General features: G+C 36.8%; 2 protein-coding genes across 4 annotated transcripts; one reads left to right on the forward strand and one right to left on the reverse strand.

Moving 5' to 3' along the window:
* Nucleotides 1-414: 414 nt before the first annotated feature.
* On the reverse strand, nucleotides 415-8,046 carry slc35f2 (solute carrier family 35 member F2). Of its 2 annotated transcripts, none has more exons than XM_051678099.1 (9): nucleotides 7,912-8,012; nucleotides 5,509-5,641; nucleotides 5,130-5,302; nucleotides 4,835-4,962; nucleotides 4,509-4,668; nucleotides 2,686-2,842; nucleotides 2,278-2,330; nucleotides 1,913-2,067; nucleotides 415-894 (listed from the first exon to the last, which is right to left on the reverse strand). In XM_051678099.1, the coding sequence occupies exons 2-9, from the start codon at nucleotides 5,622-5,624 to the stop codon at nucleotides 637-639; spliced, it is 1,200 nt and encodes a 399-aa protein (XP_051534059.1). In that variant the 5' UTR covers nucleotides 5,625-5,641; nucleotides 7,912-8,012; the 3' UTR covers nucleotides 415-636. The 2 variants fall into 2 exon arrangements, with proteins under 2 accessions (XP_051534059.1, XP_051534060.1); XM_051678100.1 differs by having other exon boundaries at nucleotides 416-894; nucleotides 5,509-5,663; nucleotides 7,912-8,046.
* Nucleotides 8,047-8,975: 929 nt separating this feature from the next.
* cul5b (cullin 5b) lies at nucleotides 8,976-26,040 on the forward strand. 2 transcript variants are annotated; one of them, XM_051678111.1, is made up of 19 exons: nucleotides 8,976-9,004; nucleotides 9,639-9,748; nucleotides 9,942-10,041; nucleotides 10,193-10,369; nucleotides 10,577-10,718; nucleotides 10,833-10,978; nucleotides 14,343-14,423; nucleotides 14,611-14,749; nucleotides 15,417-15,547; nucleotides 20,473-20,580; nucleotides 20,715-20,779; nucleotides 20,906-21,038; nucleotides 21,149-21,280; nucleotides 21,384-21,507; nucleotides 21,897-22,072; nucleotides 22,424-22,585; nucleotides 22,764-22,882; nucleotides 23,986-24,109; nucleotides 25,634-26,040. In XM_051678111.1, the coding sequence occupies exons 1-19, from the start codon at nucleotides 8,981-8,983 to the stop codon at nucleotides 25,826-25,828; spliced, it is 2,388 nt and encodes a 795-aa protein (XP_051534071.1). In that variant the 5' UTR covers nucleotides 8,976-8,980; the 3' UTR covers nucleotides 25,829-26,040. The 2 variants fall into 2 exon arrangements, with proteins under 2 accessions (XP_051534071.1, XP_051534072.1); XM_051678112.1 differs by having other exon boundaries at nucleotides 14,611-14,704.
* Nucleotides 26,041-26,656: the final 616 nt, after the last annotated feature.

Here is a 26,656-nt window from a genome sequence, read left to right on the forward strand (position 1 = left end):
TCTCATATATACTCTGTGGTGTGGCTGAATTTGTTTAGATACTTTTTATCAGTTTTCCGTAATTGTCATTAGCTGCTTCTGATTGATATATAACAGAACAATTACAAATGTAAGCCACTGTCTTTATGAAACATTTAGCCAAAACATTATTTTGGTAAGTTTTAACCCTTATGTTAAGCCTTTGGATCATAATATCTTGACAAATCCAACAACATATAAATGAATGTACAGTATATTAATCAAATAGAGTAATAAGGTAATAGGAAAGTCCCTGTGATTTGATGATCAGTTGACCAGAATACCATGGTTTCTTTTCTTTTTTTTTTTGGACAGATTCTATGGCTAATCTGTAATTCTGGTCTTTGTTGTCTCAAAAATAAAAAATAAAATAAACAGTAATAAAATAAACCAATACTTTAATGGTCAAAACTATTCTGTCTTTTATTTAGCCTTATTATAATGTGGGGGGAAAAAAAAAAAAAATTATATAAAAACTGGAAATGACTATAACAAGTAGAATCTTTTCAACTCAATAACATTTAAGCATAAATGTGTAAATAAAAAAAAAAAAAAAAAGTGAATCCATTAAAAATAATAGATCAAACACTGACTTTGGCAAACAAATGATAAGAAAATCTACGTCGTAGAGCTTTGGTATGTCAGAGTACAGAGTCCATTGCAAGGTTCTGTGGGACTGCACTCTGTCCAATGTCCTTCCTTCTGCAGCCAATCCACTGCAACGTCTTCATCTTGTTGGGTATCCCCAGATGAAGCAAGATGGTACGCCCCCTCAATGGTGGAATGTGACTGATCTGCTGTGTAAGTCGGTACAACGTTGAACGTGATAAAACCAAGGGTGATCACCACAAAAGACACAATATACAGGCTTGAGAACTGTGAGAAATGAGGGAGAGTTAGGGTTAGCACTTTCTGGAGTGCAACTAATGTACAAATGCACAGTGGACGCTACAAAATAAATAAATAAATAAAGTGCTTCAGACACTGAAAAACCATAATGTGATCAAGCAATCTCTTGAGGTAAAATAATTTCATTACAGAAGTTATGATATAAAGCAAATATCAAGAAACTGTGCAACCATTCAAAATGTTAAAGGGATAGTTCACCCAAAAATTTGCTCATTATTGACTCACCCTCATGTAACATTCACCCAGATGTGTATGACTTCCTGTCTTCTGCAGGACATAGATTTTTAAAACAAATTTTTCAGCTAGCTAGGCAAGTGAATACAATGCAAGTGAATGGTGACCAGAACATTGAAGCTCCAAAAAGCATTTAAAAGGCAGCATAAAAGTAATCTAAGACTCCAGTGGTTTAATCCATGACTTTAGAAGCTACAGTATATAATAGGTGTGGGTGAGAAACAGATCAATATTTAAGTCCTTTTTTTACTATAAATCTCCACCTTTACTCTTCACATTCTTCTTTTGTTTTTGATGATTCACATTCTTCATGCATATTGCCAACTACTGGTCAGGGCATAGAATTTATAGTAAAAAAGGACTATTGATCCGTTTCTCAATGACACCTAATCACTTCTGAAGACATGGATTTAACCACTGGAGTCATATGGATTACTTTATGCTGCCTCTGTGCTTTTTCGAGCTTCAAAGTTCTGGCCACCATTCACTTGCATAGTATGGACCTACAGAGCTGAAATATTCTTCTAAAAATCTTCATTTGAGGTCTGCAAAGAAAAAAGTCATACACATCTGTGATGGCATGAGGGTGAGTAAATGATGAGAATTTTCATTTTTGGGTGAATTCTCTCTTTAACACATCTGTACAGTTACAATTTACAAGATGCTTGTGACAAAGACATTGGAATATTTTTAAATGTATTTTTGTCCTTGCATTTTTATTGATCCTCTGAAATGTGATCTTTCTACTTACACTAAAGTGAAAAAGGAACATGCCACAGAAGAGGCTGAAGAGGTCGGCAGTCAGCAAGGAGAGGTTCACTGCTGTGGCACTCGTCATCTTAACCACTACAGGCATGAAACTGTACAGCCCATACATGCACAGGGTATAAGCAACAAAGAACAGACCTGAAAAATAAAAACAATTTAGTCTACTCTACAGTTGAGGAGGAGGCCTGTAACTGTTGTCTAGATGTGTGACTTGAGAACTTTTTTCTCTTACTTTCAACTCCATTACTAAATGAAATTCAGTGTTTAACATTTGCATTTATTGGCAGAGTAAATAATGGCTTGATATATCAAATTTAAAAGGAAAATTCACAACCTAGAGTTACTCACATATTCTCCAGTCCCAAATGATGACAGGTATAGCTTTGTATTCAAATATAGCCCTTAAAAATAAAGACAACCGTCAATGAGATCATCTTTACTCTTAATTTAATTTTGTACTTAGCTGCAATGTTGCACCATGATTTAGAAAGCTGTATTTTCTGACATGATTGTAAGAGCAACAATTTATGTTTAGCTTGTTTCTAAAACGCTGCATTTTAACATATAATGGATCATTGCTGTACAGTTTCTTAACTGTTAACTAGGATGAAGGTACAGTTTCTTAACTGTTAACTAGGATGAAGATACAGTAGATTTAACATATGCCCTCTCCTTTCCAAAAGCAAGGTCCGTCTTACCTGACATCTATGCAATTGTGAAACAGAGTGAGAACAATGAGGTGTATGAGAGGCTTACATCTGCACACCACTGATGATGGTGCCAAACAATCCCATCATGCCCAAGAACTCAACCCTGCTCAGATTCTTCACTGTGTATTCCTGACAGAGATTAGACACAGCATACAGAGCAGCACTGACCAACACCAGTCCATCCCCCAACAATACATGACTACCTGCATTGAAAGAGAGAGCAAGACATCAAGTAAAATCAAGAACTATGAGCACAATAGAATGACATCTTTCAAGCAAAGTCAAACTACAGTCTATGATAAAGTTTAAACAATGTACCCTCTTCTTTCACTTTACTCTTTTGTAAACAGGAGTTTAAAAAAAAAAATAAAAATGGGGCAAATGAGTCAAGAAAAAAAGTATAGACAAACAACAATGTGCTTAAGCCAACAACACACAATTATAATATATGTCTTTATTGTATAAATCCCATTAAATATTCACAATGCTTTGGAAAAAGTAAGTGAACCCTTGGATTTTTTTTTTAAACTGGTCGATCCTCCTTTGGCAGCAATAACCTCAACCAAGCATTTCCGGTAGCTGTGGATTAGACCTGCACAATGTTCAGAAGGAATTTTAGACCATTCTCCCTTGCAGAACTGCTTCAACTCAGCATATTCTTAGGATGTCTGGTGTGAACGGCTCTCTCAAGGTCATTCTACAGCATCTCTATTTGGTTAAGGTCTGGGCTCTGACTGGGCCACTCCAACAGGTGGATTTTCTTTTTTTGAAGCCAATCTGTAGTGGATTTACTTTGATATTTAAGGTCATAGTCCTGCTGCATCACCCAAATTCTACTGAGCTTCAGCTGGTGTCCAGACCCCAAAGCAGCAAACCAGCCCCAAATCATGACACTCCTTCCACCGTACTTCACCACTGGGATGATGTTTTATGGTGGTATATGGTTCCCTTTTTATGCCATGCGTAGTGCTGCGTGTTCTTCCCAAACAACTGAACCTTAGTTTCATCAGTCCACAAAACATTTTCCCATTAGGGTTGTGGAGTTTCAAGGCGGTCTTTGGCAAACTTTAGACATGTGGCAATGTTTAATTGGAAAGAAGCTTCCTTCATGGTGTCCCGCCATGGACACCATGCCTGTTTAATGTTTTCCATATAGAAGACTCATGAACAGATCTTGATCATGAACATGATCAGTTCCAATGATTCCTTCAAGTCTTTAGCAATCAATCTAGGGTTTTCGTTTTTCTCATTGAGCATTCTGTGGTGAGTCTTCTTTCTAGGGAGAGTGGCCACAGTACTATATCATCTCCATTTATAGACAATTTGTCTAACTGTGGACAGATGAATATCCAAGCTCTTCGAGAACTTTGTAACCCTTTCCAGATTTTTGCAAAGCAACAATTATTGCTCGAAGGCCTTCCGAGATCTCTTTTTTGCAAGGCATGGTGCACGTCAGCAGATGATTCTTTTGAATAGCAAACTCAAAATGTCACTTTTTATAAGTCAAAGTAGCTCTAACACACACCTCCAATCTCGTTTCATTAATTGATGCCAGGTTTGCCAACTCCTGACTCTAATTAGCTTTTGTTTATGTAATTAGCCTAGGGGTTCACATACTTTTTCCAATTTACACAATGTTTGAATAATGTATTCAACAAGAGCACAATGTGTTAGTTAAAACGGATTGTTTTTGTTCATTATTGTAACTTAAATGAAGCTCAAACCAGATTTTAAGACACGTTTATACATAAATGCAGGTAATTCCAAAGGGTTCACATACTTTTGCTTGCCCTTGTAAATCATAAATGCAAGCATGCATAAGGGCAAAATTGTATTTCCTTCTTAATACTAATTAAGATATGTATATACTTGAGCCTTGATCTCTTCCAGCCAGAAGATCTGCTCCCACCATTGCCCCAACCCCAAGCAAGCACACAGCCACAGCTACAAAATGCAATGGCCTATAGTGGGTCTTCAAGAAGATCCATGAGAGCACCATTAGAACTGGGATTACAAAGCAGTCCAACAGCTACAACACACAACAGTTTCAAAATTAGGGTTTTTTGGAGGGATGGAAGGTAACAATAATGCAACAATATATTAACACTCCTAAAACAGGAAACAATAACACTTGATATTGCAAACTTCAGAAAACATCAGATAAAAGCTACAAACAAACAAAAACCTATCCTTACCTGTATACTTGTAAGGGTAGTGAACTGGTATGCCTTCACAACAGTGTAGTTGGCTTCCACATCCGTAAGAGCAACCAGAAAATACTTCCACCACTTTGTTTTTAGAATTTGAAAAATATTGCTTTCCCCTACATTGGGAAAAATAAATTGGATTAGTCTTTGCTGTGAACAGCAAAAGATGGGCCAGATCTAAACAGAGCTATGCCATATCTCCTTTTCTAGCTATTGTTATTGGAAAAGTAACTAGATTTTTGATAAATACAATTTAATGTTACATGTTGGGCAGACATCCTACCTTTCCTGAAGGCCAGAGCTAAAGTATAGGTGAGCAGCAGCAAGGTGTAATTGAGGAAGCTTTGCAGCATTGGTGTCTCTACCCCAGCATCTGCCAGATACTGGCATGTGACTGCTGTCCCACATATCAGCATTGACAAGGCTTGACCCATTGCAATAGTTTTGAAGAGCTGCCTGGAAGTACAATTATCAAGTTACTCTGAATTCTTCCAAGTGCTCTGCTGTACCACAAAGTGGGTTGCTAATAAGTGCTGTGGATAAAATACAGTAACTATCAACATTAATGCGTAAAAGCCCCCCCCAATAAATCCTATAATTTAAACATTCAAACACTTTCAGGTACACAATTTAATAACTAAGAGGTATCTTAAGCATCATACCATGTAAACACATCTTTCAGTGTGAGATTCTGTTGACCACAAAGGAATCTACCGTAGCGGCTGAGAGCTCTCAAGCTTCCACATTTAGAGGGGTCCTCCCCAGCTTCACGATCCATATTTTACACACACAGCCCTGGAATATTACAAGAAAGCACCTAATATAAAAGGGACAGGATTAAATATTGGGTCTTTAATCTCTTCAAGAATTTAAAAATATAGACAAACAACAATATGCTTAAGCTAATAACACACAACAATTATAATCTTTTATGTCTTTGTGTAAATCCCATTAAATATTCAAAGTGCTTTGGAAAAAGTGAGTGAACCCTTGGATTTAATAACTGGTCTATCCTCCTTTGGCAGCAATAACCTCAAGCAAGCATTTCCGGTAGCTGTGGATTAGACCTGCACAACGTTCAGAAGGAATTTTAGACCATTCTCCCTTGCAGAACTGCTTCAGCTCAGCATATTCTTAGGATGTCTGGTGTGAACGGCTCTCTCAAGGTCATTCCACAGCATCTCTATTCGGTTAAAGTCTGGGCTCTGACTGGGCCACTCCAACAGGTGGAATTTCTTTTTTTGAAGCCAATCTGTAGTGGATTTACTTTGATGTTTAGGGTCATAATCCAGCTGCATCACCCAACTTCTACTGAGCTTCAGCTGATGCACAGCCACCCTGACATCCTGAAGGATATCTTGATAAACTTGGGAATACATTTTTTTCCCCCTCGATGATTGCAAGTGGTCCAGGCCCCGAAGCAGCAAACCAGCCCCAAATCATGACGCTCCTTTCAACGTACTTCACCGTTGGGATGATGTTTTCATGGTATTTTTATGCCATGCGTAATGCTGCGTGTTCTTCCCAAACAACTGAACCTTAGTTTCATCAGTCCACAAAATCTTTTCCCAGTAGGGTTGTGGAGTGTCAGGGTGGTCTTTGGCAAACTTCAGGCACGTAGCAATGTTTCGTTGGAAAGCAGCTTCCTTCATGGTGTAACGCCATGGGCACCATGCTTGTTTAATGTTTTCCATATAGAAGACTCATGAACAGAGATCTTAACCAGTTAATAATCTTAATCTCTTCAGGAATTTATGCCTAATAACACAGACTTTAGTGGAGCCTCGTTCATTAAAAAAAAAAAAAAAAAAAAATGCAGTTCCCTCTTAAAGTCATTTAAAGGTCAATATAGAAAAATCAAAAGGACCTTGCCTTTTTATAATAACACTTACCAAAATATTAACTTAAAATACACCGAATTAAAGGAATATTCCAGGTTCAATACAAGTTAAGATCAATCTTCAGCATTTGGGGGATCATATTAATAACCACAAAAAGTTATTTTGACTTGCCCCTTTTCTTTAAAAAAAAAAAAAAAAAGGCCAAATCAGTCACACTGAGGCACTTACAATGGAAGTGAATGGGACAAACCGTAAACATTAAAATACTATTTAATACGTATAGCCACAAGACGTAAACAATATGCGTGTCAACATGATTTTGGTGTCATAAAGTCCTTTTCTGTGTAAAGTTATAGCCAATTTTACAACTTCGTTACCATGACGATGTAATATTAGTCAAACTCTAAAACGCTAAAACTGTAAAAAATTACGATTTAAACAACTTTACAGCACAAATAATACACAAATTTTAACGGAAGGATTAATGTAAGTGCTTTTATAAAATTATTAATTCCATTCATTTCCATTGTAAGTGCCTCTGTAACTTAGATTTTTTTTTTTTTTTTTTTTTGGTAATCAATATGCCACAAATGCTGTAAATTTGGCTTAACTTGTATTGAAACCGGAATAGTCCTTTAAGGACTTATAGAAAAATCTTATTTTATAAGGAAATACGTATTTGATCATTTATTTCAATCACGACTCTACAATAAAATAAAAAACGATTATTTACAAAGTTTAAATACAAAGTATGAGGCAATTACAATATTCTCATGAATTATTTAATAACTACCTCATATAAAAATTACAACACATGCTACAAAATGTGCTGCCGTGCCTATTACATAAGCAACGGAGACAAAAACAATAAATGCTTAAAAACAATAAATGCTTAAAAACATAGGATCACTGTGTGGACAGTGGCACATTTGAGAAGCTGATTGATTGTTTTAGTGTTGCACCAGTACTAGAGCGTCTTTTGACTGTACCACGGGGCGACATGTCAGACACACACCTAATTTACCCAATAAAGCGAACCAAACAATTGCTTATTCACAGAAATCAAACTATAATGAATCAATTGAAAAGAATCAAGTAGTTGGGGTTTTAGTCAATATAAGCTTCGTAGCTTGATAGCGTAAAGCGAACACGTCCTTCCTCAGCAGCTAAGCTAAAATTGGTCACGAGTATAAGTGAAAGGTTGGATAAAATCGAGGTAAGTACCTGAATAGGCTCGTATCCATAGTTTACGAACAGTCTTAGAAACAACAAACAGTCATTTTAGTGTGGGCATCTAAACACGGATAGTACCATCTTTAAATGAACACGAGGAATCATAAAACCTTCGGTCAATTTTAAACTCCGCCCATTATTTAAACAGCCAATCGCGGCTGGAATTTACTTCCCCTTTATTAAAAATGTGACCAATGACAGAGACGCATGCTGTTGGCAACTTTAGACGGTAGTTGTGCGCAACCGCACAGTGCGAATAAGTATTTTGGGACACTGGTTTGACCGATCTTGCTGTAACTGACTTAAATTATTATAGAAATAAACTGTTTTGAAATGGCCCTAAACGTTACATTTATTTCTAGAGATTAATGAGAATTTGTTTTCGAGTCTGTATCTGCTCCTAGAGGAGCAGCCTTCACATTGTTATGGGAGAACGCATCATCAGTCACTAGATCAAGCTTGTAGGCTCCAGTTTATTACTGTTTTTACAGTTGATAAGATTCAGAAATCGTCTCCACAATAATGTCCTGTCGCAGGCATATGGTGTTCAGTTCAGCAATCATGCTGATATTAGAATTATGTTAGAGAACAGTGAGAACTAAACCCTCAAAAAAAAAATGTGTGTGCGCGCGCGCGCGTGTGTGTGTGTACGTATATGTATAGTTATTTTTTATTATTATTATCTATGTCTTGCTGCTGTTTTTGTATTGTTTTTGTATTGTTGTACACTGGAAGCTCCTGTCACCAAGACAAATTCCTTGTATGTGTAAGCATACTTGGCAATAATGCTGATTCTAATTCTGATTCTGATTCTGACAGGACAATCTGTGTAATCCGGTTTGAAAATCAATTTGATAAAAGATTATCACACTATTCTATGCTTATACTGTGCTTATTTCTTTATTTACATATTTCTTTATTTAAAGGCATGCATAAACAGCTCCTTTAATTTTATAGTCTGGCAATTTACAGAAAGTGCTGCTGATGCAGTCACAATGCTCCCTAGCAACCAAACCTCCTCAAACATCGCGAGACTGCGCGGGGAATAAGTTGAAGAAACATGGCGACATCTCATTTATTGAAGGTAGGAGGTCCCTGAATGTAAGAATATTTTACATCGTTTGCGTCTCCCTTCATGCTGTGACAAGTGACAGGGATCCCGTGACGCAGTCAGTATCCGCTTTTAATTACATCGCTAAACATCAAGCGTTCATGTAAAATGTTCTCGTTGTTAAATGTAGCTTGGGAGGTTTATGCTATTATATTGTTTAGGAGCTCTATTCAAGGATGTCTCTCCTCACTGCACAATCAGGAAACTTACTGCTGCTATCGCCAGGCTGCATTATATGGATCATGAAAATTTCAAAAAAATAAATGAAAAATGTTATGCATGACGCAGATTTATTATTTTTCAAACCAAAAGTTGATAACTCAATGGTACATCCATTACAGCCTGCATTTGTACACATCTGTCAAGATGTAAATGTCACCTGGTGCAATCTCTCTAATGTTAAAACTATTACAAATCTATCATATAATCTACATTTCCCCATTCTTGAGCCTTTGAAATTGTAAAGTACCCTCTGTTGCTGTTTTGTTTCAATAAATATGCGATAAAGTCTAAATTGTTTCTTTTGAGTTTCTATTCTGTGAATACTTTAAGCCCATTACCCATAACATCTTTTAATTTCTGACGTTTTCTCCTTCTCTTTTCTCAGAATAAAGGTTCCCTGCAGTTTGAAGACAAATGGGATTTGATGCGTCCCATTGTTTTGAAGTTACTCCGTCAGGAGTCAGTTACTAAGCAGCAGTGGTTTGATTTGTTCTCGTAAGTTGTCGTCCAAGTGGTATGGTCCTTAACCAACTGAAATCTCACAAAGATTAATGTCTAACACAGGTTTTTAGACTGAAAGCTGTATTTTTATACAATGAGTACAGTCAGATTTTAGGCTATAACCAGTATTTGTATCAGTAGTTCATTTGGAGACCTCTGGATGTACACTTCTGTGTTCTACTTGCAGAGACGTCCATGCAGTTTGTTTATGGGATGATAAAGGCCCTGCAAAAATTCACCAGGCACTGAAAGAAGACATCTTAGATTTCATCAAGCAAGCACAGGCAGTATGTTTGCCATTTACTTGACAAAAGTATGATGCTTTTAAAAAGGTGATGAGATGTAATGTATAAATAACTTTTACCTCCTGTTAGCCTGAAACTTCCCTATTAAGGGTGACCTTTCTCTAAATTCAAGACTTTTTCTGGTCTGTTTCAGCGAGTACTCAGTCATCAGGATGACACTGCCTTGCTAAAAGCCTACATTGTGGAGTGGAGGAAGTTCTTCACGCAGTGTGATATTCTGCCTAAGCCCTTTTGCAAGTTGGAGATCACCCTGCTGGGCAACCAGGGGAGCAATAAAAAGTCAAATGTTGAAGACAGTATTGTTAGAAAGGTGATAGTGTCCACTCAATTCCATATTTACTTTATATTTCACTTTACACCAAAAATGTGTGATTGCTGATTTGAAAAGTATACTTTAGATATTATGCCACACTTTATTCATAGGCTTTATTTTACAGCAGTGGAATAATAATATCAATTTATTCATACATTTTGGTGGTTTGTTGATGTTTTTATTTAATTAAATTTTTTTATGTAGCTTATGCTTGACACATGGAATGAGTCTATATTCTGCAATATAAAGAACCGGCTCCAGGACAGTGCCATGAAGTTGGTCCATGCAGAGAGATTAGGAGAAGCTTTTGACTCCCAGCTTGTCATCGGAGTGCGGGAGTCATATGGTAAAGAAAAAAGAGAGCTAGAGAGACGTTTTAATGCATTCAACAAAGCTTCTTGGATGCCATCCAGATCAACCCCTCCTGGTGGTCATGCCTGTATCCTGTTCTATCTTGCAGTGAACCTGTGTTCCAACACTGATGACAAGCTTCAGATCTATAGAGAGAATTTTGAGAAGGCATATCTGGATTCCACAGAGAGGTTCTACAAGACACAAGCACCTTCTTATCTGCAACAGAACGGCGTCCAAAACTATATGAAATATGTGAGTGTCACTGTTTAACAGGATGTGTTTTATATATCACTTGGAAAGGGTACCATTACAGTGTAAGAAAGTTTGGACTTAATATAGTCTTCCGTTTTTGCTCTTTTAAGGAATAGTTCACCCAAAAATAAATATTTTGTCATTTACTCACCTTCGTATTGTGCGCTGTATTCTAAGTCTTCTGAAGCCATACTGTAGATTTGCGTGATGAACAGACCAAAAGTCGTTATTCACAGAAAATCTGGTTTGATGTCAGTGCGTCATTAACAGTTGTCATTGACGATAATGTGTCACTGGATCCAAAGTACAAATGAGATATGAGAGTTGGGGGAGAAGATTAGTTGTAAATAGGGTGAATAATAACTAAATATATCTATTTCTACATCTACGTAAATGTTTCTTTTTGTGTTCAACGGAAGATAGTCATGTAAGTTTAAAGACATGAGCTTTTTTTTTTTTAAAGGGATAGTTCACCCAAAAATGAAAATTCTCTTATCATTTACTCACCCTCATGCCATCCCAGATCTGTATGACTTTCTATCTTCTGCAGAACACAAACAGAGATTTAATATATATATATATATATATATATATATTTTAGCTCTGTAGGTGACCAGACCTTTGAAGGCAGCATAAACGTAATCCACAGGACTCCAGTGGTTTAGTATATGTCTTCTGAAGCAATGCAATCATTTTGGGTGAGAAACAAATCAATATTTTTATTATTTTTTACTATAAGTCTCCACTTTCACTGTCAGATTGTGAAAGTGGATATTTATAGTAAAAAAAGGACTTAAATATTGATCTGTTTCTCACCCACACATATCATATAGCTTCAGAAGATATATACTAAACCACTGGAGTCGTATGGATTACTTTTATGCTGCCTTAAAAAGTTCTGGTCACCATTCACTTGCATTGTATGGACCTACAGAGCTGAAATATTCTTCTAAAAATCTTCGTTTGTTTTCAGCAGAAGAAAGAAAGTCATACACATCTGGGATGGCATGAGGGTGAGTAAATGATGACAGAATTTTCATTTTTGGGTGAACTACCCCTTTAATGTACATTTGGGAAACAGTGAGTGTGTTTTTGTTGTGGTGCTTCTTTAACCCTCCTATAAAAGGGCACCTCCCTTTGGTATTCGTGGTCATTTTTGACCAGAAGGGTCAGATATGTAATCCTCTTTTTTATGATGATGATAATCCTACCATTTCTTCTTCCCTGAAGAACAATGAAATTATGCATTTCTTTTGGGATTTTATGCTGTTTATTTTGATTTTTTTTAATCTTATTTACATGTAAATGTATAAATTTTACCATTAATTTCCCTATACAAATAAGCAAATTTTTGAAAAAAAATATTACAAATTCAGAACCTACACTTCTATAAGTTGAAACATGAAGAAAATATGAGAATGTGACATTAATTGGAGGCAGACTGCTGCCATCTGGTGAACAAAATATAAATAACATGACTTGAAAACCATGTCATGCCAGTAACAGCCAGTAGACGTGTAGTCTTATGGCTTGTTGTAACATAATTTTATATTTTATCACAAGATATGCATTTGGATATATATTTAGACATTGTCAAACTATTATTTGTTAATGTTTAGTATTTTAAATTGATCTGAAGTGTCCGTTTTTGCAGTTAATGTCATTACGCTTGCAATCAAACCTGACCATGGCGTTACAAAGAGAAGACACAGAATAAGCATTTTTCTACTAATAACTTATTTCAAACATAAAAATGTAATAACTCAAAGTAAATGCATAGTAATGTCAATAAAATGTACATCAAGAAACAGAAATGAACTGAAATGAAGAAAAAAAAATGAAATGAATATTCTGAAAATTCAATTGAAGTATAAAACAGTAGAATCAGAGTGAACATTTCAAACTTTCTATAGTAAAAATGTATTTTGCAAACGTGTGTGTGTGTGTGTGTGTGTGTGAGAGAGAGAGAGAGAGAGAGAGTGTCAGATTGCTGTCATCAGCTGGAAAACAACAGATGAATTGTAATGCCAACAATAACCAAAAGATGGCTGTAGAGCTCCACTTATTGATGCCATGGTTCTGTGTGTGTGTGTGTGTGTGTGTGTGTGTGTGTGTGTGTGTGTTCTGCATTGTGAGAAGCCGCAGCCTGTGCATTTTAAGTCTAGGACTTCAGTGCAATTTATGCCATTAAGAAAACACAGTTTCACAATGAATAAGACACCGTATGCCTATCATGCATTACGTGGCAGTCAACTAATAATACCAACTGACATTTTAAAAACACATCCATGCACGAAACCAGAACCAAGGAGGTCTAATACCAAGAAAAAGCTCTCTCATAATATTTGCAATTTAAATTTTGCTTGCAATAAATTTTGTTTCGTCAGGGTACACGGTTACTTTTCAAAACTTGATCTGACACTGAATGCTCAAGCAGCCTAATTTACACTTAGAAAACTCCTGATGTTGCTATAACAATGCAAAAAGCATTTACCAATTTGCTTGAAGTGAAAATCCATCCTCCTTTCCTGTTCAATTAATCAGTCGCACGATCATGCAGAACATCTTAGGTTTTTAAATCCATAAGGATCTCTTTCTCAACGACAATATCGGCAGTGATGACAGCTGACTCGTCAGCAAGATCTCGCTCTCTTTGCTTTCAAATTACGTACATCACAGCAGAGTGTGTGTGTTTAGCGTTATGACTGATTTATTGGCTGTTTTGACAAATTTTAAAAAGGCTCTGTGTCATTGTTCACCAGTTCATATTTGTGTGTGTAAGTGTGTTTGTTTGTGTGTGGGTGTTTATGTTTTGCCCTGAGGATGTTTTAGAGTCTCACCCTGTAATTTCTGTCTGTTTTTGTTCTGCATTGTGGCTGATTTATTGATTGTATTTGACAGATTTAAAAAAATTGCTCTGTTTTTTTTGGTCTTTTCCATTAATTTCAATGGTCGGTCAATTTTTGGTCAGTATTGGTGTCATTATTATTTTTTTTTACAACCACATAGACTTTGAATAAAACCCAATTTTTTGAGGGGATGTTCAGATGGCAAATGGAGGAAAAGTCATCAAGTCTTGTACTGCTCAGATAAAGGAAGCAATTTTTATTAAATGAGGAACATTTATTTTGGTTAAAAATGACCGAATACCATAGGAGGGTTAATATTATATTAACAATGGAGGGTTTCGAATTTAGAATTGCTGCCCTGCCTTCCTAAACTAGAAAAGTGTGTCTGGATGATATTTAATTGTTTTTTAACAAGCTTTTGTATGTTTGAATGGTAAATCCCAGCACATTTTTGAAGTGCCATATTTTACAATATTTGAGAGTTGTTCATCCCAGGTGGTGCATTTGATTGACAGGCAGATGGCAAGTTAAGAGAAGAGGAGAAACGTGCCCTTCGATATCTGGAAACCAGACGTGAATGTAACTCCGTCCAGGCAGTAAGTATAAGTAACCCCTGAAAGCTCTTGAATTCTTGCATCTTTGGTTCTTTGCACCAGAAATGCTTCAAAACGAGAGCCTGTGGTCCATACCTTATTAAATAATGCTCAGCATGTAGTATGCGTTTGTCTTTGTGTTTGCACACTATCGTCGGGTGCTTAGTTTGTGACTTTTGCATTCATTCAGCTAATGGAGTGCTGTGTGAATGCACTGGTGACATCGTTCAAAGAGACAATCCTGGCCGAATGTCCAGGAATGATCAAGCGGAACGAGACAGAGAGTGAGTACGGCAGGAGCTCTGGCACCAAAGGCTCAGCAAGTTCAGGTTGGCAATGGGATCATAATTCCCAACACTTCCCCACCCATCCATCCAACCATCTGTGTTTTTTGTGTGCTAATCATCATTCAGTCCACGAACCCATTTCACATGTGAGGTCTGTAATTAACAGAACAGCATACAACTATATTGTATGTAATGTGAGAGAAATCACTTTTTTTGTGTGTTGTGTGTTTACTTGGTTTTACTTGAAACTAATGCAGCATTTTGGCTTTAGAGCTTTGTAGATACAGGGATTGCACGGTCATGGAAAAACTGAAAATCAAGGAATTTGTTTAATGTTTTTTTTTTAGGCATGGAAAAGTCATGGAACTTTCTATAATTATGCTATATATTGCTCTTGTGTAGAGTAAAACTTGCTCATAAGCCATATATATGTTTGATTTATGATTAAATCTTTTCAATGAATCACAAACTGGTTTGTATGATTGAACTGGCAAATCAAAAGTCTCACTCAATTATAAAAAAAAAAAAAATCCTTATCCAGTAATCACAAATGACTGGAAAGGTAATGGAAAAGTCACTGGGCAAAAAGTGTAGGAACTTTGTAGATACAAACTTTTTTTACACAGAAAACGTTTTTTAGGATAATGATTACAACATTTTCTATCATTTAGTATTTTATTAAAGTCTGCTCATGGTGTGTGTTCTACAGAGTTACACCTCATGTTCTCGCTCATGGACAAAGTGCCCAGTGGCATTGAGCCTATGCTAAAGGACCTGGAGGATCACATCATGAACGCAGGTCTGGCTGACATGGTGGCCTCAGCAGAGACCATTACCACTGTGAGTAGAGACAGTAGATGCTTTAATTTACCTGACATATTTATTATGCCAGATACATTATGGATCCTATACAGACAGTCGATTTTACAGTAGGTGGTGAACTCAAGACGGTAAGTGTAATCAGTGCACACGCTTGTGATTTTATGATAAATTCTGTTACTAAAAGGACTAGTTCATCCAAAAATAAAAATGCTGTGATCATTTACTCATCTTCATGTTGTTCCAAACTTGTGTGAGTTTCTTTCTTCTGTGGAACACAAAAGAAGAAATGTGCAAGAAATTTAGTGGTAGATTTTTCCATACAAGTACAATTTTCAAGCCTCAAAGGACTCAAAAGTCAAGTATCATGAAATTGGTCCATTCAACTTGTATTCTACTCTCCCTGTGCACTTTATTAGGAACACCTTTAAACCTGCTTATTTATGCAATTATCTACTCAGGCAATCATGTGGCTACAACAGCAGATCACGTAAGGTACTTTTTTAGACCAAAGTGTTCCTAATAAAGTGCTCGGTCTGCTGTATATGCACTGTATTTCAAGTCATACACAGTGCCGGCCCGTGGGTTTGTGGGGCCCTAGGTGAAATCATGAAAATTGGCCCCTCGGTGTGAAAATTGTCATAAGTTTAAAATATCCATAGAACCACTGCAAACATGAAGAGCAGATTTTTTTAATAGAAAGCACTAAAATAGAAGCACTGTACTGTATATAGCTCGGTAGATGAAAAATAAAGTGTCCAGTAGCTTTTTTTCCCAACATTAAGATGTTAGGTTAAATTATACATGCATGCATAAGGGAATATGTGTATTTTAGATGCTGTGACAAGTCACCATTTTATCACCTTATTTTAATCGCTTTCATCTTTTCTCTAGAAGTACAAATAAACTAGTGTCACAATTAAAATGAGGTAATGTATACTGCAAGTATGATAATTACTGGGTAACATTTTACAATAAGGTTTGCGTAGGCATCATTAACAATGTATAATACAATTTTCCAGCATTTATTAATTTGGCTAATGTCAATTTATAAAAATGCAATTGTTTATTGTTAGTTCATGTTAACTAATGTAGTTAACTAATGTTAACAAATACAACCATAAGTATTACCCATTATAGTAACACAAAATAAGAAAATGCTTTTTAAAATAGTTTAGATAGTTTTAATAGTATATGACACTGCTTACAATGCTTGAAATTCCATTTCAACTACCCACATAACTATGTGTAAATGTTTATTTAGAGCGACAAAATCAATGAAAACAAAATGTTGGCCAGAATGTGTGCAAAAGTGAATAAAATTTAAAACATCAGGAAAAATAAGGTAACTACAGCTATGTGTGTTGGGGGTGGGGGTTTAATTAAGTATAAATAAAATTACATATTTTAAATAGGGCCTATAAACAAAACACCTCGAAATATATATTTGTAAAGAATAAACACATACCTCTTAGAGAGCAGAGATCTTTTAGATAGGATTGTTTGGTCATTTTCCAGACTGATTGCTCATTTTCACTCTATGTGAGTGTAACACTTCTCAGTGTAAGGAGGAGGCGAGAAGCAGCTTTCCTGGTAAGGATTTATTTTTCTCTCTGCAGCAGAAGTACACTTTCAGAGTTTTTGTGTTGTTCACTAAGCTAGTCTGTAATCACACACACCACTTCACAAAATAAACTCTCAATATTTGTAATAATGAACTCTTGCTTCGTACTCGGCTCTCTGGTGCCCAGGCTCTCTCTCTTCTACCTGCGGTGTGGCTCTATTTATGCCGCTCTCCCCGTGCTCACTGAAATTAGAGACAGGTGTTAGACATAATTTAACTCAGGTGTAAGCGCCCTTACCGCTTTCTCTCTCTTCGAGAGATGCTTGACTACGCCCCCGCTGCCACATATCCCCACCGCCCGGCCTGCCTACAAGCACTTTATCTCCCAGTGCAAATTCCCTTAGCTGAGTTCCCCTGTCATACAGTCGGCGCTGTCGTTCTTGAGCTTGGAGCAAATTCTCCTGTGTTAGCTGTCCCAAAGTGTGGAGATTTGCTCTAAGATCAAGAACGTATTGAATTTCATTTTTGCTGTTTGAAGGTCCCTCCTCCCAGGCTTCTCACAATACTTCAAGCACGCCGCGTGGGTGTCGCCCATACAGCAGCTCGAATGGGGAAAAGCCAGTGGAGGCTTGCGGGACCTCTCGTACTGCAAATAACAGGGGGTCGAGCCATTTATCCCAATTTCTAGCATCGTCGTGCACGAACTTACGAATCATGTTTTTGAGGGTTTTATTAAATCGTTCCACCAGGCCATCCGTTTGAGGATGGTATACGCTGGTGCGAATCGATTTAATATTTAACAACTCGTACAGTTCGCGTAGTGTCCGCGACATAAACGTTGTGCCCTGATCGGTGAGGATTTCTTTCGGAATCCCCACCTGGGAGATTATTTTGAAGAGTGCCTCCGCATCACTGCGTGCTGAGATGTTGCGAAGAGGCACTGCTTCCGGATATCGTGTTGCATAGTCCACCAGGACCAATACAAAGCGATGTCTGCGTGCTGACCATTCTAATGGCCCGACGAGGTCCATTCCAATTCTTTCAAAGGGGACCTTGATCAAAGGGAGAGGGCGCAATGGCCGGTATATATACAGTTGTGCCCAAAAGTTTGCATACCCTTGGAGAATTGGTAATATATGTACCATTTTTAAAGAAAATATGAGTGAGCAGGCAAAACACATTTCTTTTATTTCTTATGGGATTCATATTCAACTGTAGGTTATAACAGAATGGCACAATCATAAAACACAACATGGCAACAAAGAAAAAAATGAAATGACCCCTGTTCAAAAGTCTGCATACCCTTAGTTCTTAATACTGTGTATTTCCCCCTTTAGCATCAATGACAGCGTGCAGTCTTTTGTAATAGTTGTCTATGAGGCCCCAAATTCTTGCAGGTGGTATTGCTGCCCATTCGTCTTGGCAAAATGCCTCCAGGTCATGCAAAGTCTTTGGTCGTCTTGCATGAACCGCATGTTTGAGATCTCCCCAGAGTGGCTCGATGATATTAAGGTCAGGAGATTGTGAACATTGTTTATTGTTAGTCCAGAACCTTCACCTTTTTCTGCTGTAACCACTGGAGGGTCAATTTGGCCTTGTGCTTAGGGTCATTGCCATGCTGGAAAGTCCAAAAGCGTCCCATGCTCAGCTTTCGTGCAGAAGAATGCAAATTGTCTGCCAGTATTTTCTGATAACATGCTGCATTCATCTTGCCATCAATTTTCACAAGATTCCCTGTGCCTTTAGAGCTCACACACCCCTAAATCATCAGTGAGCCACCACCATGCTTCACAGTGGGGATGGTATTGTTTTCACTATAGGCCTTGTTGACCCCTCTCCAAACATAGCACTTATGGTTGTGACCATAAAGCTCTATTTTGGTCTCGTCACTCCAAATTACAGTGTGCCAGAAGCTGTGAGGTGTGTCAAGGTGTTGTCGGGCATATTGTAACAGGGCTTTTTGTGGCATTGGCACAGTAAAGGCTTCTTTCTGGCAACTCGACCATGCAGCTCATTTTTGTTCAAGTATCGTCGTATTGTGCTCTTTGAAACAACCACACCGTCTTTTACCAGAGCAGCCTGTATTTCTCATGAGGTTACCTGTGGGTTTTTCTTTGTATCCCGAAATCTTTCTTGGTCTACTTGACCTTGGCTTGGTATCAAGAGATCCCTGAATTTTCCACTTCTTAATTAGTGATTGAACAGTACTGACTGGCATTTTCAAGGCTTTGGATATCTTTTTATATCCTTTTCCATCTTCATAAATTTCCATTACCTAGTTACGCAGGTCTTTTGACAGTTCTTTTCTGCTCCCCATGGCTCAGTATCTAGCCTGCTCAGTGCATCCAAGTGAGAGCTAACGTCATTGACTATTTATACACAGACACTAATTATAATTTAAAAAGCCACAGGTATGGGAAATTAACCTTTAATTGCCATTTAAACCTGTGTGTGTCACCTTGTGTGTCTGTAACAAGGCCAAACATTCAAGGGTATGTAAACTTTTGATCAGGGCCATTTGGGTGATTTCTGTTACCATTATGATTTAAAAAGGAGCCAAACAACTATGTGATAATAAATGGCTTCATATGATCACTATCCTTAAATAAAAGACTTTTTATTTTAAAGAGTTTTTTTGCATGATCAGTCATATTTTCAAAATCAATGCCAAAATTTCACAATTTCTGCCAGGGTATGCAAACTTTTGAGCACAACTGTAATATATATATATATGTTGTATTTTTTGTGCACTGGAAGCTTCTGTCACCAAGACAAATTCCTTGCATGTGTAAATATACTTGGCAATAAAGCTCATTCTGATTCTGATAATACTGTTATAAGAAGCTGCGCTCCAGTTCCCAACAATGCTTTGCGTTATGAAGTAATTATGCAAATTAGTGTGTACTGCTTAGCTTTACTTCTTGCCGATTTTAGATACACTGCTGTTATTTTATTTGTTATAACTTTCAGTTATTTGTCTTTTTGTGATTATTTAGAGCTTGTTTTATACTTGATATGATGTTCTGTGTTTTCACTGTCATTGTGAATTGTATGTTAAATGATTAAGTCCACGCGTGTTGCACGGATTACTCGGTGAATGCGCGATAGAACCATTGAACTGCGGAGAATATCAAAATAAAAGTCATCAATGTTTTTTAATTTTATGACTTAAAATTAACTTTGTACTTTGCGTGTGTTCGCGGGGCCCCTCAGGCATGTCGGGGCCCTAGCCGGCCGCCTGTAGGAGCTTTGTATGAGGAACAGACCAAAATTTAAGTCTGTTATTCACTGACCATAGAGTTCTGAGCTATTTTTAGCCATTATGGCATTTAGTCATATGTGAATTTTTTATATTTTGTTGTCCTTTTTATTTTTTTTGCAGGACTCAGAAAAATATGTTGAGCAGCTTCTCACATTGTTTAACCGCTTTAGTAAATTAGTTAAAGATGCATTCAAAGATGACCCACGTTTCCTAACAGCCAGGGACAAAGTAAGTCTCCCCCTATCATTTAAACCAAATTCTTCTTTTGGAAAGTTTTTATATGAAATAAATACATTTCTGATACAACAGGGTGGCTTTCTACACTGTAAATTTATATACTTCATATTTTTATATTTACACAGGCATACAAAGCAGTGGTGAATGATGCTACCATTTTTAAACTAGAGCTCCCTTTAAAACAAAAAGGGTAAGATGCCTCTATAAGAACCTCTTATATACAGTAGGTGTATCTTCTAAATATGCCCACCTTGTTTTGGTCACATTTTGATCACTGTGCATGTCTTGGTTTGTACTATTTGTAATTTTTATGCAGGGTGGGTCTGAAAACACAGCCAGAGTCCAAGTGTCCGGAGCTGCTGGCCAATTACTGCGATATGCTTCTTAGAAAGACTCCATTAAGCAAGAAACTCACTTCAGAGGAGATAGAAGCTAAGTTGAAGGAAGTGGTACGTGAGTGGGTGGAGCATATATTAAATATTTTTATCTTATTTGGGAAAAATCCAGGGTTCAAAATCAGATGTTGTTTTAATTATTTGTTTTTATGTAATGATTACAGCTTTTGGTTCTAAAGTATGTTCAGAACAAAGACGTCTTCATGAGGTACCACAAAGCGCACTTGACCCGTAGACTCATCCTTGACATTTCTGCAGACAGTGAGATTGAAGAGAACATGGTAGAGTGGCTCAGGGTAAGTTGTGCTTAAAAACACTCAGAATAGTACATGAAACCATCTCAGGATAGTAGATGTTAACATCTAGTTCGTAGATCTCTGTAACTTTGTCTGTCTGCAGGAGGTTGGAATGCCTGCTGATTATGTAAACAAGCTGGCCAGAATGTTCCAGGACATCAAAGTATCAGAGGATTTAAATCAGTCATTCAAAGAAATGCACAAACACAACAAACTTGCATTACCAGGTCAGAAATGCAAAGTCATAGGGTTTGTTTACACACAAAATTTGTTTTCAAATCCGATCTTTAGGACGGACTATTCACACTGTAATTTTGCAAGTGATGAAATCTTTCTAGCAATACACCACTTTCTGGTGTCCATGTAAACATAGTCAACATATGGTATCTACATCAGTTGGGTTAGGAATGATGTAAGCATAAACAAGATACCACTTGACTACATGCTACTTGAAATCCGATCTGACTGTTCAAACTGAGAAGATTTAATACGATTTCGAGATTTCATGTGTTTGAAAAAAGAAAAAAAACCGAATTTGAGTTGGATACATCTCCTATTTTTTTGTATGTCTAAATTTGTACGTTTGACTTATTTTATGTATGTCATGACACTACAGCTGACTCGGTCAACATTAAGATCCTGAATGCTGGAGCGTGGTCTCGGAGTTCAGAGAAAGTGTTTGTATCTCTACCAACCGAACTAGAGGATCTCATTCCAGAAGTTGAGGAGTTTTACAAAAAGAACCACAGTGGCAGAAAATTACATTGGCACCATCTGATGTCCAATGGCATAGTGAGTGGCAGCATCTATCCTTTGTATAACAGCATGCTCCATTTCCTGTGGGGAAAAAAAAAGGAGAACCAAAAACCGGCCTCTTCCATTGAGACTAATTTGTCCTCTGTGTGTTTTGTAATGTCATCATAAAAAGAACAATGAACTTGGTTGCATGCAAGCCCTACTACTGGGAATTTGTGGGAAATGAAATGGATTGCTGTAAACTTTCATTCAGTTTTTGATATAGCAGCATTCTTGCTACACTGATTTGGATTCTGTCTCTATTTTAACATTTTATTTGGTGTCTGTCATGCCATGGGAACAGGTCATGCTTGGTGTCACCCTTTGCATCACCTTTTTTATCTCTAGATCACATTCAAGAATGAAGTTGGACAATATGATTTAGAAGTCACAACGTTTCAGTTAGCTGTGCTGTTTGCCTGGAACCAAAGGCCCAGAGAGAGGATCACTTTTGAGAACCTGAAACTAGCCACAGAACTTCCAGATGCTGAGCTGCGCCGGACCCTCTGGGTATTGGAGTCTTTATCTGAATGAAATGACACCACTGCACCTTAAATAACTGTTACCTTTTTAGGAAGAACGTGCTCTGATCAAAGTCAGAATAAAGTGATCTAAAATGTAATATGACATTGACTAATGATTACTGTATACTACCTAATTCTTTTGTTCTGTTTTCATTTATATGTAGTCCCTCGTAGCCTTTCCCAAGCTTAAACGTCAGGTGCTTTCATATGAACCTGTGGTGTCTTCTCCAAAAGATTTTGCTGAAGGCACTCTGTTTTACATCAACCAAGAGTTTTCTTTAATGTAAGTACACCTCATTGTTTGCATTAGATGAACAATGATAATTGGTTAAATGTGTTTTATTGAATTGAAAGTATATTTTCTTAACATTTAGGCCACATCCACACTAATGTTTTCAATTGAAAACACATAAATTTTGCTACATTTATGCCCCTTATCCACAGTGGAATGGCATTTTTTTTTCCCACCAAAAAGCTCTCTTGCACAACATTCATATATCTGTAGTATGTAACTTTTTCTGTGTTAGAATACTTATCCCAGCTTAATATGCAGAGACAAATTTAAGTAAGTCGTTTATATGTACATTTTCTCTAAAACTAGAAACACTGTGTTTCCATGGCTCTATGAAAATTACTCTGTTTGTTTTGAGCAACCAGCTTAGACCCGCCCCAACAACATTACTCAACCAATGGCATGAGTTGGGGGCAGGACAATCTCTTTGTTTGAACAACGGCAGATGGGGGGCATATTCAGAACCCTGTTTTAATAACAACGTTTATTTTTGCAATTCCATTTAGTGGCACTAGTTGCGCAGAAATTATATACCACAGCTTTAAAACGATGACAAGGAAAACAGAGTTTTCAACTGAAAATGTGTTAATGTGAACATTGCCTTACTTTCTATCCATGGATAGTTGGCGCATAGCATGTCCATGAACTTTTTTTTAATCAACATCAAGATTCTAGGTTAAAATTTATTTGATTGTATAAGGGACAGTGTCTTTGGTCATGTAAATTATTATTATTATTTATTTATATTTTTTTTTTTACTGTTTTTAATTACCTTTTTGTCTTGACTATTTCATTTTAAATGGCCCTGCATGAGAAATTGTTTTTTTTTTTAAGTGCAAATTTTCCATGTAGTCTCTAATTTAATATTAGGCAATAAAAGCTGCATGCATATTAATTACGAAATACTGTTTAATAAAGTTTTAGATGAAGCATTTCATACTGCAGGACATGTCAACTTCCCATAACTGTCATGTCAATAACCCATATACATAAAAGAGAATCTATAAATTCATAAAATGTTGGATTACTATCTTATTCTTTCTGTTGCATGTTTTAACAGACCTCAGTCCAATTAAATTATTTCTTCTTCACAGAAAAAACTCAAAAGTCCAGAAAAGAGGGAAGATTAATTTGATTGGTCGATTACAACTCACCACAGAGAGAATGCGTGAAGAGGAGAATGAGGGCATAGTGCAACTTAGGATATTACGCACACAGGTATAAAGTTATTGAACCTACCACTGGCCACACAATCTTAGATTAATCATATTTTTACATACAGTGGACCCGAAAGGTATTTTGACATTTAAGCTACACTTTTTTTAAATGTATGACTGTCTTTCCATTATATAACAAAATATCACATCAAGTGGCATTTATTTTTAAAGAAATATACCACAAACAAACTTTAGGTTTTAAATTAAAAATAGAACAATATATATTTGATATATAATATATACAGCTCTGGAAAAAATTATCAGTTTCTCTGGATTTACTGTTTATAGTTATGTGTTTTAATAAAATGAACATTTTTGTTTTATTCTATAAAGTACTGACAACATTTCTTCCAAATTCCAAATAAAAATATTGTCATTTAGAACATTTATTTGCAGAAAATGACAACTGGTCAATTTAACAAAAAAGATGCAGTGTTTTCAGACCTCGAGTAATGCAAAGAAAACAAGTTAATATTCATTTTTAAACAACACAATACTAATGTTTTAACTTAGGAAGAGTTCATAAATCAATTTTGGTGAAATAACCCTGATTTCCAATCACAGTTTTCATGCATCTTGGCATGCTCTCTACCAGTCTTTCACATTACTGTTGGGTGACTTTATGCCACTCCTGGCACAAAAATTCAAGCAGCTCGGCTTTGTTTGATGGCTTGTTGCCATCAGTCTTCCTCTTGATCACCTTCCAGAGGTTTTCAATGGGGTTCAGGTCTGGAGATTGGGCTGGCCATGACAGGGTCTTGATCCATTGGTCCTCTATTCACACCTTGATTGACCTGGCTGTGTGGCATGGAGCAATGTCCTGCTGGAAAAAAACAATCCTCAGATTTGGGGAATATTGTCAGAGCAGAAGGAGGTTGTCTTCCAGGATAACCTTGTACGTGGCTTGATTGATGTGTCCTTCACAAAGACGAATCTTCCTGATTCCAGACTTGCTGAAGCACCCCCAGATCATCACCGATTCTCCACCTGGTCGTCTAATGTTTAGACGGAGACCTGGAGAGGCCCCAGTGTCTCGCACCCACTGTGAAATTTGGTGGAGGATCAGTGATGATCTGGGGGTGCTATATATATATATGACAAAGTATTTTGACACTTCTGGTTGTCAGACTTTGTGGAACATTGTTAATGTGCTATACCTATGGTTACTCTGCTAGGACAGTTGTGTGAACATAAGGGGAACTGACTTCCACTAAAAATGTGTGGTTAAAAGTATTTAAGCACCATTAGCACCATTTATTTGCAGATGCCACTTATTTTGATATTTTATATCTCATCCAGTGACATTGTATCATCCAGACATTTTTAAGTGTGACCTTTTGGGGCCATATACTAGTTTGTTTCTGTAAACAGCTTTACAGACGATATGTATATACTATACTGAAGCTATTCAAAACAGATGTAGATTTAGACAGAAGTGGAAAGTGTGTAACTAATGTGTTTCTCAGATATATTGACACTGCATCAAACCTGATTTGAAACCTAGCTCCCCTTCCTCTCTGTGCAGGAAGCTATCATTCAGATTATGAAGATGAGGAAGAGGATCAGCAATGCCCAGCTGCAGACGGAGCTGGTGGAAATCCTGAAGAACATGTTTCTGCCCCAGAAGAAGATGATCAAAGAGCAGATAGAGTGGCTGATAGAACACAAGTACATCAAACGAGATGAGACGGACATTAACACGTTTATCTACATGGCGTAGCCGACCACGCCCAGTACACTCTGGGACGTTTTTTAGACACTAGCTCTCCTTTGGAGGATTTCTTGTCTGATTGCAGCTGATTGCCCAGCCTGGCCTGCTGGGTGACTGGCTAGATTTATCACAAGACTCATCATGCTGAGAATTGCTGACAAATCCCTGCCTTACTTCACAGGTCTATTAAATGAATAAAAATGAACTTTGGAAGAAATAGAGTAATGTGAGCGGAATTTTGTTTTGCTCATGTATCACTGGAATCATGGAAATCAGTGTTGAGTGTATCTGATTAAAAAGTAATTAGTTACTGTAATCTAATTACTTTTTAGTTGGGAAAAGGTAATGTAATACATTACATTTTATTTACAATTCTTGTAATCAGATTACAGTTACTGATTTTAAAGTAATTGCTTTTAAGTACTGCACATTACTTGCGCTAAAGCAATATGTGCTGTATACTGTAATACATTTAAAATATGAATTCATATGTATGAATCTGTTAACGTTTGTTAGCATTTCTGTGACAGCTAAAGGGCGTGCGACAATGAATGAAGAGGAAATATAGACATTTTGAATTAGAGTCGAAAACAAAAAACTTTTCTTGGAAAAGTGATTTAGAAAGTAACTTAAAAGTAAAATAAGTAGTAATCGGATTACATTTTTAGAAAAGTAATTAGTGTTTTGTAGTGAATTACTCAAAATAAGTAACTTACCCAACACTGATGGAAATAGTTCAGATGCATGCCAGCAATTTAATCTTAGGCATCTTAACTGTCTGTTATTTAGGTTTTATTGCCTTCAACACCAACGCCCATGGCACAAATGGTATTTTAT

Source organism: Myxocyprinus asiaticus, chromosome 38 (genome assembly GCF_019703515.2).
Source record: "Myxocyprinus asiaticus isolate MX2 ecotype Aquarium Trade chromosome 38, UBuf_Myxa_2, whole genome shotgun sequence".
Lineage (NCBI taxonomy): Eukaryota > Metazoa > Chordata > Actinopteri > Cypriniformes > Catostomidae > Myxocyprinus > Myxocyprinus asiaticus.